Source organism: Asterias amurensis, chromosome 19, assembly GCF_032118995.1.
Source record: "Asterias amurensis chromosome 19, ASM3211899v1".
NCBI lineage: Eukaryota > Metazoa > Echinodermata > Asteroidea > Forcipulatida > Asteriidae > Asterias > Asterias amurensis.
Genome location: NC_092666.1, coordinates 1,520,420 through 1,538,098, shown reverse-complemented (window position 1 = coordinate 1,538,098; position 17,679 = coordinate 1,520,420). Strand labels below are relative to the sequence as shown.

Sequence of the window (17,679 nt, the reverse complement as noted above, 5' to 3'; positions counted from 1 at the left end):
CAATGTAGAGCTGTCGATTGTTTGTATATAACATGATGAGAAACGGCTTCCTCTGAAATAAGGTAATTTCTCACTCAAATGTTAAAAGACGATAGGCCTGAAGCTTTTTATTATGCACCTGAAAGCACACAAAGTAATGTTTGTTGGGGCGGGTTTTTTTTATAGTTTTTTTTATGTTGTTGTCTATAATGTTTGTGCCCCCCCCCCCACACCACAACTGCCACTCCTACCAAAGTGGACAATAACAAAAAGTTCAATGGTCAGTTTGTGCAACATGTGTTTCGTATAGACCAGTCTTAAATTACGCAACACTAGAACCACTCACCGGATTATGGGCTTAGTGTTGGAATGTTACTACATGTATACCCATGGAGGAATAAATTTATTCCTCCATGCTATACCCAACTCAATAGAAAGGGAACTTTTAGTAGTTTTTGTAATACAGATGGTCATATAGTCAGTTATGTTTATTAGGAACAAGGCAACCAAGGAAAGTTTTCTGCTTTGTAATGATAATTTATTGGCAAGAACACAACCCTGCAGTTTGTGGATACATTGTTTTAAAGGTCGGGTGAATAATATGCAGTTAAAAACTGTACAATAAGTCAGAAAAGGGTGCGGCATCCTGACTTTACGATTTATGCCTAGCTGTAAAAATGAATTCTGAAAATAACCTCACAACGACAACGACAACGACAACAACATTAACATCAACAACAACAACAGCACCAACAACAACAACAACAACAACAATAACAACAGTAGCAGCAGCAATATAGACGATAACAAAGAAGACAATAGCAACAACAGCAACAACGGCCACCATCTTTTGTTTGTATAAGCTCTTCCATCTTTGATACTACTGTGCGTCTAAAGAAAGCTTTCGGCACCCACCATAGCACTTTTTGGATGATTACCGGGTTTAAGGGATTTCTTACTAACACTATATACAATGTTTACAGTCACCTAATATTTACAAGTTTATACAATGATGACAGACACCCAATCCACTATTGATGCGATTAAGTTGAACCAAATAAACAGGCAAAACTCGAGGTGGTTCTAAACGCCATACAATACTAACAGTCAACTTCTCTTACTATTATAGTCCCATCCGGTTGCGTTAATCCTATATCAATGTAGATAATTTCTATACACAATAAAACTAACCTGCGAAATTTCAATTAAACAAAAATTGTAGCGTTTAAAAAAAAATCTTGCCGAAAATGTTGAGGTGTCATGTCCATTATTAAAATCTGATAACTGTTTCATGCAGAAACGTTTCTCAGATTGAATTGTAATTTGAATTTCTCTTTACAACCACATTCCTTTGAAGCGAGTTTTGTTTCTACAAATTTTAAAGACACTGGACACCTTTGGTAATTGTCAAAGACCAGAGTCTTCTCACTTCGTGTATCTCAACAAATGCATAAAATGATAAACATGTGAAAATTTGAGCTCAATTGGTCGTCGAAGTTGCGAGATAATAATGAAAGAAAAAACACCTTTGTCACATGAAATTTCTTTCAGATGCTTGATTTTGAGACCTCAAATTCGTGAAAAATTAGATGGAGCCGTTTCTCACAATGTGTTATACCATCAACCTCTCCCCATTACTCGTTACAAAGTAAGGTTTTATGCTAATAATGATTTGAGTAATTACCAATAGTGTCCACTGCCTGTAAACAATTTCAACAGCTGCAGTGCTTCAGCAACAGCTGCAGTGCTTCAGCAAGTAAGTTTTTGTGGTCATTAATGTTTTGAGTAATCACCAAAATTCCCTAAAAGCTGTAAGCCGTTTCATCTAAACGGCTGTGGCTAGATGTGGCTGTTTACATTCGTCTACCCTCGGGCATGACCCACGACACAGAGGAATTGCATTACTGTTGACGCCAACTGTAGCCACAGCCTTGTTCAATGTATTTAAAAAAAAAAAAAAATAGACGAAGAGGGCGGATCGGTATCAGCTCTGTGACGACACGGGCCCAATTGCGTAAAGCATGTAAGCACAACAACTGCCTAATACAGAATGGTACTGCTTAGCAGGAACTTGTTACCAGCCAAATTTGCATTAAATTTGCATTTACCGGGCCCAATTGCATTAATCACACAAACTGGCTAAATACAGAATGGTACTGCTTAGCAGGAACATGTTACCAGCCAAGTTTGCAGGGCTCATTTGCATAAAGCCCAGCTTTTTTAATAGTTGACACTCTTTTCCCTAGTTTATAGCTATGATGTCCGAGTCATCGACGGGGACTTTGCCCCGTTTCTTCCCCGCTGGATGACCCTTTGTTGAGCTCCTGGTGTCCCGGTCTTTCGTCTCCACAAGCCCGGTCGAATCTTTCTTCTGTTTCATTCGTCGGTTCTGAAACCAAGTCTTGACCTGAAAGTAGAGAGTAAAGATAATATTAATAGTTGTCTTCAACCCAACTTTTTAATAAATTTAACCAAGTTTCCATACCAAACGAAGAAGAAGAGTTTTTGTGTGTATGGACATAAATGCGCTTTATCGACAGCCTTCTAAAAGCTTTACTTATCATTGTTTTACGACCTGGTTCTGAATCTTTTGAATTATTGCACCCGTTTATGTAGCGCCTTACGGTTTAAAAATAGGCAGGGAGTTCAAAAAGATGGTGTATCATGGAAGGAATAAAGCTGTTGAGTGGCTCTTTGTTGTACATCTTAGCAATACAAGAGCAATTGGTACGAACAGGCAGAAAGCATGGTTTCATGCTCTAACGTCTTGACACACAATAGGAGGAACAAGATTGTCAAAAAGTTCACGAGTCAGTGAATAATTTCCCGCTAATGTATAAAGCTGTGAGACTTCTAAGTATTCTTCGTATACTTTTTAATATTACTTTAGCATTTTGCACTGTGTGTTGTGGGTGTTTATTTAGTTGGGTGCATCCCTAACGGGGTTCATTAGACATTGTCATAACGGTTCAGTGCTAGATTAGCCATGCTCTTGGGCGCTAGACTCCGTAATTGCTGCAAAACACTGCCCTGTCAAAATCGTGTTCAACATTACCCTTGAAGGCCCACAGATATTTCGATAATTGCCTTCAAATTAAAGACTGGCGTGTATACAACCCTAATGACCTTCATTATGTGGAACAATTTGATTAGGTCAGCGCTTGAACAATATTAAGAACTTTTCTAATAATTGTAGTTTGCGTGTATATTCGACTATAGTTCAAAAACAAATTGTTAACATTGGATTCCTATCAAATTATATTCCACCATTGTTTGTGAGACAATTAATTGTTAACGTGGTCGGTTTATAGGTTTTGATTATCATAGGTTTTTGTTCTTCCACGGTTGATCCACAAAACATGCTGTGCGACTATTTTGTCAGCTCTATCAATCCTGTTCAATACATTTCACATAGTCACTGAATGGATTAAAGGCATCTGACACTGGTTATTAAACAAAATGATTGCTATCATAAAACGACTTGTAAAGAGCAGTGTTTTTTAAATTTCTCATTCAAATAAAGATTTCAGGCCTGAAACTCTTTTGCGGAATCTGAAAGCACACACATTTTCGTGCAACAATGGTGTTTTAGTTTTTGTTCATTGTTCTCATGCAACTTTGATGGCCAATTGAGTCAGAATTTCACAGATCTGTTATTTTATGCATAAATAGATGGGATACACTAAGTGAGAATTCTGGTCTTTGACAACTACCAAAGGTGTCCAGTGCCTTTAAGATAAACACCATAACTGCAATTATACCTGTGTTTCTGACAACCCGAGAACTACGGCCAACTCGATTCTCTCCGGTGTCGAGAGATATTTCTGCGCCTGGAAACGCTCCTCCAGCCCCCGTAGTTGTGAGTCGACGAACACGGTGCGTGCTTTCCGCCGCCTGTTCCGTAGAGTCCCGGACGCAGTGTCTGAAGGGAAGAGTGATGGTATGCAATATCCAGCTGTGGAAATCCAGACAAGAAATGTGTTGTTATTGTTGCTGTTTGTTGTTGTTTATTAATAATGTTAATACAAATAAAGTGTTGTTTTTTTATTAGCGCCAAAATCCGCCTGAAAATACGCCCAAGGCTCTTCAAGGCACTAGGCACATTAATTTGGTAATTGTCAAAGACCCAGTTTTCCTACTTGGTGTATCTCAATGTATGCATAAAGTAACAAACCTGTGAAAATTTGAACTCAATTGGTCGTCGAGGTTGCGAGATAATTATGGAAGAAAAAACACCCCTCTCGCACAAGTTGTGTGCTTTCTGATGCTTGAATTCCTAATTCATATATTTTAGTAAGAAATTACTACATTACTTTTATAGGGAGCCGTTTCTCACAATGTGTCATACTATCAACGGCTTACCATTGTTTGTAACCAATTAAAGTTGTTATGCTTGTGATTATTTCTAGTAATTACCAATAGTTTCCGGTGTCTTGAGGCATATAAACAAGAAGCAAATGAATTCACATGCCGATACATAATAATAAGTAAACCACTGTGGACAAAACATAACCACGAACTTCATTAACCCAATGGTAAAACATGAAACCACATGAGCAAGGAGATATAAAAATGACCGATCAGTTGTTGTTTTTGTTGTTTATGTTGTTGTTAGTTGCTGGGACGTCGAAACAGACACAGTTATCATGCAGACAGTTGCTCATGAGGTGCAGGACGGCGGTGGCTTTGGGTCCCAGCGATCCCTTTTTGAGCTGTATGAAAGAGCCGTCAAGTGCATCTACTATTACAGGAACTTGACTTTATACTAAACGTCAAAGTGTACTTTTGTGTCTTACGAGTGATGATGTTATTCCAATGCAGTCTCTGAGAGTTTCAAATACGACACTCTAACAATAAACATGACTTCATTACTCCGTTTTTGAAAGTTTCAGGTGTGTGAATGTTTCCGGACCTCAGGACCGCCGTGATGGTTTGAACCCTTTCGCTGACCCAAGGTGACCCGTCGCTCTGCTAAAATCCCTGGTGACAGGTCGGCTTGAGTGCCTGGTGGTGGTCCCCGTACTCCGGTGTATCATACGGGGTGATAATTCTAAAAGGCACGCCAGTCTCTTTCGTTTGTGGTTGTTTATTTGGAAACGGAAATGCTATTTGTAAAGAATTAATGTTTGATTTTTAGGACAGTTGTTTGACTGATCTTGGGCAAGATGATAAACCATGGAGGAGTATAAGAGTAAAACCATCTTGCTCATGTTGTTTTGCTTTGCTTTCAAGTCCGCTTTTCTTCTTTCTTCTTACTTCTATTACGTGTCGTGACACTGTGATTTGGAGCATCGAACTGAAACTCTGGTATTTCTGATTAGCAGAGTGTGGGTTCGAGTCCTGGTCATGGCGCTTGCGTCCTTCAGCACTTATTTCAGATTTGTTCTTCGGATTATGGAACATTAAAGTGCTATACACACGACATCAATTTAACTGGGGTCCCTTGCTTAATTTTAGCATGGTTGTAGAATGTAGCAATGTTTGAAAAGATTTTGCAAGATACTCTGAACAGTAGAAAAATGGTTGTCCTCACGAGGTACATTTTGCAACATGAAAATGGCGGAAGGTGTAGGGCCTACTAGGATTGGCAGTGTGCAAACATACTCCAGAGCACTTATCATGAACGAGTAGGGTTAACTCCGGTGTTTCTGGCTACATGTAAGATTGTGTGCGTTCAGATTCCAAATAAAAGGCTCTATGACTGGTATGTTATTATTTGAGTAACAAATTACCCCTTTCTTAAAAACTACGTTACTCACAGTTATACGATTAACATATCTTCTTTGCTCATTAAGTAATATTCTAACCATTATTTTGAGTAATTACCCATAGTGTCCAGTGCCTTTAAGTTAAGTGTCAGATTAATGTTGTGTAAGCACTTGACGGTACTCTCAGTGAGTTAAATGCAGCTTTAAAACTTTTAGTAACTCGCTGGAAACCCGGCAATCCACCTGGGCACAATTTCAAGAGCTGTTATAACACGAAGAAAATACTGGTTAGCAAATTCCTTTGTAAAGCAAAGTGGTAATTGTACGATTTTTTTTTATTTTAAAAAAAAAAAATTTGGGGGGGGTGGGTTGCATTATATTTTTTGCTAAGCAAGAGTTGTATGTGCTTAGCAGATGTCTGTGTTTCTTACTTCATGTGGGATACACCAATACTGGTCTATGGTCCTTTCTCTATGGAAGTGAGAACATTGGTCTTTAACTATTACCAAAGGTGTGCAGTGCATTTAAAAGCAATCATTTTCAATGCATCCAGAGTATAAAATAAAAATAAAGAAAAAGTTTCTTCTTCGGACTTACCCGGAGTTCGCATCAGGAAGGGCCATGGGTCGTTCTCGCCGTCCACGTACCTCTCTCGACAGACGCAAACCGCTGCCGTACACGTTGCAAATCCAAGGCACTTCGGAACAGACGGAAGCGCGGTGAACGAAAAACAAGTCTCAGATTTGGCAATTTTCACAATATTTTGGTTGACACTATCGTCACCATTTACCATGTCCGGTGAACTTCTTGCTCCGACTTCGGGAGTGGAGTCTGACGGGGTTCTGCGATTTCTACACGGGGGAGTTTGGGTTGGTAGACACGGTGCACAGCGGTTCAAAATGTCTTCGATGGAGAACGGGGTAGCACCGTGAGTCGGTGGAAGCCGCGCCGTGGCTGACGCATTTTGGACGGCGTTAATCCTGCCGGCGAACGCGCTGTGTTCAATCCCTCGTGGTATCGAAAACTCCATCTTTCGTCGTTACCGTCCCACAAGTAACGAAATAATGAAGACTTGTTGGTAAGTATTTATTAAAAAGAAGTTTATTCAAGGGTGTCCAGTCTCCAAACAGATTGAATGCAGTTGCGAGTTGATTAAAATACCGTATAAATGTATCACGATACTGTCTTTAGTGACCAACAATTTCAAATAGAGTGTATCCCATTTAAACCACCGCACACTATCCAAAACAAACCATCACCCGTAAGAGTTTCAGCACCAATGCTTTATATTTCCAATTTTGACAGCCGCACTTGTTGAAGAGTTTGACACGGTGACATCTCTGACTTGTGATATTTCGAGAGATACAAAACAAACTTTGACTGTTGTGCTCCGGTCTTGACCCTTCATGTCATCTTGTGTGGGTGGGGTAGATCGGCGCGCTACTACCGGTCGAAGGTCGGACTGAGAGGGGCTCTTAGCCGTGCAGTCCCCGGCACTTCCAAATTAGCAGGATGACGATGTCCCCAAACTTGAGACTTCAATACTCAATTCTTGAACTTGGACCTTCCTACCCACGTCAAGTGTTGAAATGCCGATGTTCTTGTCAAGAACTCTCTATTAAAAGTTAATGTGGAACACTCTTGAGAAATGTTCATACCCACATGCCTTGAATTTCAAAACTCGAGCTAAGTCACAACTTAGCAGACGTCATGGCCCGCCCAAGGACAAACTGACCGCACAACACGTCATGTATCAATCCGCCACTGGTCTTTAATGACTTGTACATTTTAGTATGAGAAAGAAAGTAGGGCTCTTCGTTAGACTAAAACATAACTCATCTATTAGAACAGTAAAACCATAACAAAGCCACATCTGTTATAACCCATGGATTCATGAGTTAACTCTCACGTGCAAAATGATGTTGCATAGTGTATCTACGGATGTCTTACGCGGAATCATATGCCTAGTCAACCTAGCCAATAGCCAAAGCCGTTCAACCCAGACTTGTTAACCGTCACTTGCCAGACGTAGCCCATTACGCAAATTAGACATTGTTTTGGTCCACAGTCTTCTATTGTTTCAGTGTTGACCGTTGCTAAACTGCCACACGCATGATGCAATTAGACGGTCTTTGTTTACAGTGTAACAATTACATTGTCTGAGGTCGCAAATTGTGATGCTCTGCAGAGCTGCATGGTGTCTGCTATACATCTTTAGTTTTTGAAAGTTCACAGTCTTTCGGTGTCTTGTCATTAAAGGCAATGGACTCCTTTGTTAATAACACCTGTACAAGTTTCAGTTTTATTGGTCGTCAAGTTTTTGAGAAGACAAATTTGAAAATCACAAAGCAATTTTTTTCCAGGAGATTCACGTTTAGCCGTTGTACATGTACAATATGTTAACATGATTTTCGTAAAAAAATCATTTTACCAATTTCTCAAAAACTACGGCACCTCAGCAAGTAATAGTTTAAGGGAAGCTTTCAACCATCATATTTTTAATATAAAATCGTGTTCGTTTCATGTAAATCGGTGTTATGTGAACATTTCATTTTCCCCGTACAAAAAGTACCCAAATCCTTTAAAGGCACTAGACACTATTGATAATTACTAATAATTATTGTTAGCATAAAAACTCAATTGGTAACGAGCTATGGAGAGCGTAAGTAGCGTAGGTTTTGAGAGAGTGTAATTTCTCACTCAAATGTTAAAGATTTCAGGTTTGAAGCCCCTTAATACTTTGTATTCGAAAGCACACACGTTTTGTGCAACAAGGGTGTTTTTCTTTCATTATTCTCTTGCAACTTCGATGACCAACCGAGTCCAAAGTTTTACAGATTTGTCTTTTTATGCATATGTTGGGAAAATTATCTTGAGGAAAATTATCTAAGGCATGCGAAGTAAAAAAGAAACTGATACTCAAACTCAATCGTTGCTCATAGTTTGTTTTAGGCATTTTTATTCATAAATAGATTTAAATTCACCATCAAATAAATCAATATTGTAAATTAAGAAACAACTGTTTAGCAATAATGAGCAGGATTCCAGTCACAAATTGTACATGTGACATGGTATTTTGACTAGTAACCTTTTACTGGTAAGCAATTATTTGTTGTGCTTAGCCCTTTCTTGAGCTGAAGCAGCTATTTGAAATTGGGCCCTGTGTGGATTTCACAAGACTGGTCTTATCTCAAGATAAGTTACTCGTCATATTAGGACTAGCCTTAAAGGGAAGGTACATGTTTGGTAATTACTCAAAACAAATATTAACTTAAAAACTGACTTGGTAACCAGCATTGGAGAGCTGTTGATAGTATATTGTGGGAAACAACTCCCTCTGAAGTAACGTAGTTTTTGAGAAAGAGGTAATTTCTCACTAAAATAATAAATGACTTCAAGCTAGAAGTCTTTTATTCCTATCTGAAAGCACACAAATTCGTTCAACAAAGGTGTTTTTCTTTCATCATTTTCTCGCAACTTTGATGACCAATTGAGCCCAAATTTTCACAGGCTTGTTATTTTATGCTTATGATGGGATACACCAAGTGAGAACACTGGTCTTTGACAATTACCAAACATGTACAGCGCCTTTAATAATATTTCCTAACTAATCCTAACTCTTTGTGAAATCGACCCTTAGTCATGTAATGGGATCAGGTTGGCTCAGTGGTTTCCGTCTTTCACCTCTACATGGACCCTGGTTCAAATCCCACTCAGACAGACTGGAACCTTACATGGATTGAGTTTTTAGTCCCTACCTGGGCCAAGTTTTGTAGAGCTGCTTAAAGGCAGTTGGCACTATTGGTAATTATACTCAAAATAATTATTAGCATAAAAACTTACTTGGTAACAAGTAACAGGGAGAGGTTGATAGAATAAAACACTGTGAGAAACAGCTCCCTCTGAAGTGATGTAGTTTTCGAGAAAGAAGTAATTTTCCATGAATTTTATTTCAAGACCTCAGATTTAGAATTTAAGGTCTCGAAATCAAGCATCTCCTGAAAGCACACAACTTCGTGTGACAAGGGTGTTTTTTCTTTCATTATTATCTCGCAACTTCGACGTCCAATTGAGCTAAAATTTTCAGAGGTTTGATATTTTATGCATATGTTGAGATACACCAAGTGAAAAGACTGGTCTTTGACAATTACCAATAGTGTCCAGTGTCTTTAAGCACAACAAGTAGCTAAGCACAACACAATTATGCTTACTAGAATAAGGTAAACAGCCAAACTACTACATCATGTGTACCACTTGTGACTGGTATCCTGCTAATTTTTTCTCAGAAAATTGTTCAGCAATTTTTTTTTGGCTGAAGCAGCTCTATAAAATTGACCCCCGATTGCATGACTTTAGCTCATAGGGTTTTCCTCCCTCATCTAAAACTTCACTTTTCTTCTTGTTTCCTAATCCTTATCCAAGGCTGTTGGATATGTAATGAAATAAATTAACAGCACCTCGAACAAAGATATTGACAAAATAGGGAGACCCCCAAAATCGGGCTACAGTACTTGCAAATCTCGTTGGGCCCCTGCACCACGGCCCCCGTGGCCCCTTTTATAGATGGCTCTCATTGCGCGGTCTTTGGCGTTCCCATCAACATTGGACGAGGGGCAGGGAAGAGAATGTTAATTATCATGGGGGAAGTGGACATGAAGTGTTTATTGTCAAGTTGCGAATGGTTGGGCCAAGCATTTTACCCGAGATTGTAGATTTAGTAGAGCCCCGGCACGTAAAACCGGAGGTTGTTAGTTCAAATCCTGCTCTATTCATCTTACACTTTGCTGTGTCCTTCTCCTTTGGAACACTTAGACTTGCCTGGGTCTTTCCACCTCAAGAACACTTAAACTTGCCTGTGTCTTTCCCTATCAGGAACACTTAGACTTTGCTATGTCCTTCCCCTTTGGAACACCTGCTGTGCCTTCAATCTTAGGAATACTGAGACTTTGCTGTGTCCTTCCACCTGAGAAACACTTAGACTTGCCTGTGTCTTTTCATCAGTGACAACATGAACCTCTTCAAATTCAGCCTCCTTCTTTTTAGTCTACACTGTCCACGCCCCTAAGTAGACTCCCTATCATGTGACACTAGTCCGTGCAAGGATAAGGTGGTCTAGTTCTTGTAGTTGATTCTCGTGCTGTGCCCGGCGACGCCGCAGCAGCTGTAACAACTCATCTTCAGCAAACTCCTCACCGTCCGAAGACGTGGATGACCCATCCGTGACCTCTTCGCCCCCAAAACGACCTGAAGATGGAAACAGGAAGTTAGTAACAATAAACAGGAGAGACAGACCTGAAAATCATACCAAAAAATTTAATAACAAAATATTCTAACTTCTTTCTATGTCTTCTCAGACTGTTCTTCACTCTAACAAAATCCAATAATAACGTGTTGTGGCACGGGGTTAAGAGCACTCGAGCACTGGGGTTTCTGATCAGCAGAGTGTGGGTTCAAGTCCCTGTCTTGACAATTGTGGCCTTAGGCAAGACACTCAACCATTACTGCTTAAAATGGTTGGTCATGATGTGTGTAGTAGCAGAACCCAGTCACACCAATTGGTAAGAACAAGGGGTTAGCCCAGGTGTTTTTGGCAGTTGCTGCTTAATGTGCCACAGCATCTTGTAAACCCTTACAATACAAGGTGTTACATAAATGGGTCTGTCTCATAAGTCAGAACTTCAAATACCTGTCTGGAAATAAATAATGATATTACTTTGAGATGCCCGTTTTGAAGGGTTCGGGTGGTTAGAGTTATTATATTTGGAATCCATATTTACAAAAAAATATTGCGGCTGTAGAAAAAATTCAACGGACAGCCACTAGAGACTGATCCTTAAACAGAGACGCCAAGATGAACCTTATGAGTCTAGACTTGCTCGCTTAAATCTATTTCCTCTTAGTAAATGACGAGAGTATCAAAGCCTATGTTTGATTTCTAAATTGCTTGTTAATGGTCAAAGAGACAGTGTTCCCATCTTAAGTTTAATTACCATCAACAGCAGGCATACTGACAAGCTTTGTTTTAACCATTTATCGTTCAAGAAAACTTCCACCAAAAACAGCTGCATTTTCTCTTTTCCAACTAAGTGGTCTGCTCTACCCAATGATGTTAAAAACTCTCTGCTCACTGATAATTTCAATATTTTTAAAGGGAAACGGTTTATTCCCGATAGATCCTTTTCTGGCAGTTTTGTAAACTGATGTTTTTTATCTTGTCAGTTTTTCTTGTTGTCTTGCATCCATGTTTTGTTTTGTCTTTGTAATTTGTTAATTTGTGTCTTGTTTAGTTTGCATGTTTGTTTGTAATTTTTGTGCTTGAGTGTATTTAATTGCCTGTTTGTCTTGTTTTTTTTCCGCTAGTTTGTTTGTTTGTTAGTTTTTTGTTTGTTTGTTTGTTTTTGTTTGTTTGTTTGTTTGTTTTTGTTTGTTTTTGTGTGTTTTTGTTTGTTTGTTTGTTTGTGTTTGTTTATTTGTTTGTGTTTGTTTGTTAACCTGGTTGTTATGTGAAATTGTTTGTCTTTTTGTCTCTTGTCCTTCCAGGTTGGACTGACACACCTCTTGGTGACAGTGCAGGCACTTTTGTCAGTCCTGGCAAACCTGGATTGTTGTTGTCTTTCTGTTGTCCTCAGTCGTGTAGTACTTTGTCTTATCTTTAACTGCCTGTCCTCCTTTTTTATATCTTGATGTATCCCCCTTTTTACTGTTTTCCAATCCAGATGTATATATTTATATATTTAATGTTTTTAATACAAAAATACAAATAATTTATCCTTTGCGTATAAATTATTTGTATTTTTGTATTTTTATGTCAATTGCCAAATAAATAATAATAATAATTAAAACTTTGAATAATGAAACGAAAAGCCTTATCATAAAAAAAAGTTAAATTAGAAAATAGAAAGGCCATGTGACAGGTGGATGATATTTCAAACACAAGGTGAGAAATTACGGCCTAGGTCAGTCAGAGTGAATAGTTACCTTGACTTGTAGCAAACTATTTTCAAATCAGAATGAAGGACTCAAGACAGACTAAAGTTAGAGTTCCTTAGCCCAGTTTCCCGCCAAAAGAATTTTGTTTCGATTATTTCTCTCCAAACAGATTTTGGTAGATGATACCGTTTTAAAGTTGAAAAACATACAAGAACTTTCTGCGGACAACACGAATGACGTACGCAAAATTGTTTGTGCACGTACATCTGATAAATGTGAAATAATCCTTACACATCAAAGGGATCATTGGCAGGTTTTGTGTGCAATAACTTAAAGGCAGTTTATACTTTTGGTAATTGTCAAAGACCTGCATCCTCACCTGTAAAATGTTTGGCTCATTTGGTCATCAAAGTTGCAAGAAAATAGTGAAAGAAAAAGCACCTTTGTGCCCATCACAAAGGTGAATAAAGAATTCCATCCAATGAACTAAGTACCTACAAACAAAAACCAAACTAGAAGTATCAAGAGCATTTTCTCAAAGATAAACAGACAGCCACAACACAAGTGACTGACAAACAGACCTAAACACAAACACTGCTGGCCCATCTCTCAAAGGTAAACAGAAAAACACAACACAAGTGACTGACAAACAGAACGGCTACAAAGACCCAAACACTGCTGGCCCATCACAAGGGTCAATCAAGAATTCCATCCAACGCTACTATAAACAAAAACCAGACCCGTAATTAAACCACGGAACTACTTTATTGTGTCGGAGCGATGGTGGTCATCTTCCTAATCCCTTTCACCTTGGACAATCTATGTCCAAAACGACCGAACGAATCGCCTACGGCGGGGATTAACTGGCTCATCCTGTAATATAAACTAGGCTCTTAGCAAGGGGAGAGGAATTGAGTTGAAGAGATCGACGACCAGGTTGTTCTTATCAACACAAAACACAAGTCGTGCAGTAAGGCCCCCCCCCAAAAAAAAAAAAAAACATGTTTAGTCGGACTGCCTTTCAAAAAAAGTAAGGAGGAGGGCGCTTTTTTTCATTTCAAAATGGCCTCCCGACACTATTTGCCTCTCGACAACCGGCTTGGCTATTTTCCAAAATGTATTTGTTTAAGATTGTTAAAATGCATCCTTTTATTTTGTTAAAAAGAAAGGGGAAAAAAAGGGGAAAAAAGGAGAAGGCCTTTAAAAGAGGAAGCGAGTGAGGACGATAAACATGTTTTGTTTAATTTGGCCAAACGAAGTGAAGTCCGAGGGCTGAGACTGTATCAACAATCTTTTAATGTGTTAAGTGTTCAAGGGAATTATCACGAAATTAAAGGCTGCGTTTACCATCAGGACCATTAAGATTTCTGCTTTGTAAGCAGTTTATTTTCGTCAACAAAAATTTGACTTTTTTTATTCAAGAGTTTCCAGGGACACCACAAAAGAAATTATCATGAAATTAAAGACTGTGTTTTAACCATTAATAGACTAATTAAGAATTCTGCTTGGTAAGCAGTTTGTTTTCGTCAAAAAAAAAAAAATTTGACTTTGTTATTTTCATTGAAGAGTTTTCCAGGACACCACAAAAGAAATTGTCATGAAATAAACCGGATTTACCATTGAGACCATAAAGACGTCTGCTTGGTAAGCAGTTTGTTTTCATTCAAGACTTTTCCAGAGACACCACAGCTCAAATTTCTATGCTTAACCTCTCAGCCAGGAAACACCATTTGAAGCTAAGATAGTTCACTTAGAGATTGATTTAAATGCTTGGTCCAACTTGCTGGTAGTGACCTAAAAAGTTAAGAGGAAATTTAGACCTCTTTTGGCTAAATGATACAGCCAACTTTACCTTCGACATTTATTAGCAAACTTCCCATACAACCACCGTTTGAATACATAGACTGTAATTGGCATGCCAGGCCATCTCTTTGGAACGGCTACCCACTTTAACTCAGACAAGTAGATTGTTTTCAATTTAAGACACATCTTAAAACATATCTACTTTGGAAACTAAGCTTACAAACTTTGGTTGTCTTTTGTAGCAGAGTTCTTGTTTTTGCGCAGGGAGTGTTATCATTGACAGTCATGCGCACTAGAAATGTTCAATATTATTATTATTATTAATACAGCATTTACCTTGGTCTGCTGCAGAGACCCTGGAGTCATGTGACTGGAGGGAGGAGTGCATGCTGGGAAGGGTATCCGTACTCCACTCAGGCGAAGCAGCAACATTCTTTGGCGTCGTAAAAAGCCGATCTGAAATCACCTGAACAAAAGTAGCGTGAATTTTGAATAAATTGTGTCTTCAACTAGTGAGAGTTACAACATCTTGGGGTTGTGTGGCCGATTGGATAGGAGCACCAGACTCAAGCTCTGGTTTTTGTGTTCAGCAGAGTGTGGGTTCGAGTCTCGGTCGTGACACTTGTGTATCCTTCAGCAAGACATTTAACCCATTATTGCTGCATCCTTTGGATGGGATGTGTAGCCGTTGGTCCGTGTGTTGTGTAACTCATGTATTAAGAACCCAGTGCATTCAGATTGACAATACTTTGAATTACTTTCTCTAAAACCACTTCCTTTAAAGAAGGGAATTGTTTTTTAAAATGTTATACATTATCAACAGGTGCAGTGCTTCTTACCTTGAAGTAAATTTTTTAATTAGTTACTTTCAGAAGGTACACCCTGCCTTTAAAGGCAAAGTATACCGGAAACCCTGAGTTATCATCCAGATAGGAAAAATAATCCCCACTAGGAATAATCCCCGATAGGTTACTGCAGTAGGCTTCTCAGATTCAAATTTTGGGGCATAAAAACTGAAATATTTTTTTATTTATCCACATTGCTTCAAAGTTAATTGTTTCTCAAATGCTTTACTATCACAAGCTGCTGTAGGCTTCAAACCAACAGTTTTTATCGCCATTAATCTTAAGAGTGATTACCAAACATTAACCTTTTCTTTGATTGAAATGAGATACCTATAACTTTGCTTAAATGATGAAAGGATAAGATTTCTACCTGACCGACCGCCGCACCAAGAAGGGATGTTGTCGGACCATGAGATTCATCTGCATTACTACCTGAGGGTGTTGTCTTCATGCTGGCTTCACTGTCCTCATCTGCCGTAACCCTCAGAGTGTCATCGCCTGACTGCATGGTCTCATCGCCTTCTCCATCTTGTACCGTCTCCTCCTCCTCCTCGAACTCCAGTCTCTGCCGAGTTCTCTCCAGAGAGCTTTCTCCTTCAGCTATCGTATGTCTAGATGATACTTGAGAGGAAACAAAATGCTTTGCCGGGCGTGGCATCTTCATCTTAAGATGGATGGGATCATGATCTGTGGGTCTAATGTATGCTCTTGAGGTTGTCGGTTGGGAAGAGGTCGCATCTTGGGGTTCCTCCATGATGATGTTCTTAGCGGTAGCATGTCTAGATGATGTTTGAGAGGGTTGAAGATGCGTTGCCGGGTTTGGCCTTGGCATCTTGAGATGGATGGGATCGTCATCTATGAGTCTTGAATTTGCTCTTGATGTCATCGAGGGGAAAGGGGTCTCCTCTTGGGTTGCTGTTGTAGCATGTCCAGATGATGTCTGTGATGGAAAAGGATGCGTTGCCGGGCGTGGTATCTTGACATGGATCGAATCATCATCTATGGATCTAGAGTCTGCTTTTAATGTGGAATCGGAAGTGCTCACATCTTTGGTTGCTCTTGATGAATCCCTTTCATCATATCTTAACTTAATCCATTTATTACTAGTGGAGTCTTTGCTTCGTTTGACGTCACCATGCTGATGCTTGTCCAGTAAAGGATCTTGCCGGCAGGGTATGATGTCACATGCCATATGCAGATGAGGAGGGACGGTCTGATTGGTCTGTTTGATGCTGGGGCTTGCTATGATTGGCTTGCCCATCTCAGCTTCATTTGCATATTCGTAATTTAACTGGTGATCAACATCTCTGCCTGTCTTTCTATGCAGGTTGTGGGCATGTGGCCTCACTGGTTCCCTCTGAACACTGCCCTCTAACATCTGAGAACATTTTCCAGGACCTTTAAAAATGTCTTCATCTCTGACTGGACTATTCTCAACAGCAGAGGGCAGTGTGCCATTGGTCTGAGTTGCTATAGTTTGAGGCATTGGATCAGTCCCCAGTGTCTGTGTCATTGGTTTGGAAGGGTTTGCTTGGCGGGTACCAGACTTTATTTGACTAAAATGCTCTTGCTGTTTGAGACGATTTCTAAATTCTTCCAGTCTGGTTCCTTCAAAGTGTGGTTTCTAGAATGAAAAATAAGAAACAATTGCCATCAGTAAACAAATATTTTAAACCATTTCTCCTCAACAAGAAAACATAATCATAATAAATAAACAAAGCACTTCATTTACACGGTACATGTAAATGTATTTTCATTTAAAACCCCTACCAGAGGGACCCCTATGTAATTAAACACTTGATCATGCAAATTTTTCAATAACTCATGAGCAAAAAACTAACAATCTTCCATGTTTTGTACAATGCTACCCAATACAATCTAGAAACACCATACCAAAGAAGAATGGCCAGGCTAAAAGTTTGTTCACAGAGTCTGGGTTCTCCGCATGCACAAGCTAGCGTATCGGGCAAATACACAATTTTGGCTGATACGCATTTAATTTCTTTTCACAAAAACATAAAAAAGAAACCAAGATAAAAACCAAGTAGATACAACGGTTTTAGAGGTGGAAGCCGAGGTAACACCACTTGGGCAACCTGCCATTGTTTTATCTACATAAATCTTTTACCCTTGTGGAGCATGGCGTGTCGTAGCCGAATGGATAAGAGAACCGGACTCAAGCTCTGGTGTTTCTGTTCAGCTGAGTGTGGGTTTGAGTCCAAGTCGTGAAACTTGTGTCCTTTAGCAATACACTTATTGCTCCACCCTTGGATGGGACATAAAGCCAAAGGTCCTGTGTGTTGTGTAAAAGAACCCAGTGCACTGATCGTAAAGAGAAGGGGCTCGCCCCGGTGTTCCTGGTCTGATCTACATCATATTGCACCACAGTACCTTATAAACCATTACATGGTGCT

The 17,679-nt window shown here is 39.3% G+C and overlaps 2 protein-coding genes across 3 annotated transcripts in view; both read right to left on the bottom strand.

The window, feature by feature from the left end:
- Window positions 1–1,787: 1,787 nt before the first annotated feature.
- Window positions 1,788–6,717, bottom strand: LOC139951806 (uncharacterized). Its single transcript, XM_071950873.1, has 3 exons — window positions 6,285–6,717; window positions 3,741–3,934; window positions 1,788–2,386 (listed from the first exon to the last, which is right to left on the bottom strand). Exons 1-3 carry the CDS (start codon window positions 6,715–6,717, stop codon window positions 2,222–2,224), a joined length of 792 nt encoding a protein of 263 aa, XP_071806974.1. The 3' UTR covers window positions 1,788–2,221.
- A 1,931-nt stretch (window positions 6,718–8,648) lies between these two features.
- The window catches only part of LOC139951266 (uncharacterized), a 221,555-nt gene continuing 212,524 nt past the window's right edge, over window positions 8,649–17,679 (bottom strand). For both annotated transcript variants that reach the window (XM_071950067.1, XM_071950066.1), the window contains 3 exons: window positions 15,636–16,889; window positions 14,757–14,886; window positions 8,649–10,931 (listed from right to left, as the gene is read on the bottom strand). In XM_071950067.1, the coding sequence (XP_071806168.1) occupies window positions 10,765–10,931; window positions 14,757–14,886; window positions 15,636–16,889 (1,551 nt within the window). In that variant the 3' untranslated portion in view covers window positions 8,649–10,764. The remainder of the gene's footprint in view (window positions 10,932–14,756; window positions 14,887–15,635; window positions 16,890–17,679) is intronic.

Coding starts and splice junctions, on each gene's coding strand:
- LOC139951806 (XM_071950873.1), bottom strand. CDS start 6,717: ATGGAGTTTTCGATACCACGAGGGATTGAACACAGCGCGTTCGCCGGC. Junction 3,935..6,284: donor CTTCCTGATGCGAACTCCGG/GTAAGTCCGAAG, acceptor GGATTTCCACAG/CTGGATATTGCATACCATCA. Junction 2,387..3,740: donor TCGGGTTGTCAGAAACACAG/GTATAATTGCAG, acceptor CTCTACTTTCAG/GTCAAGACTTGGTTTCAGAA.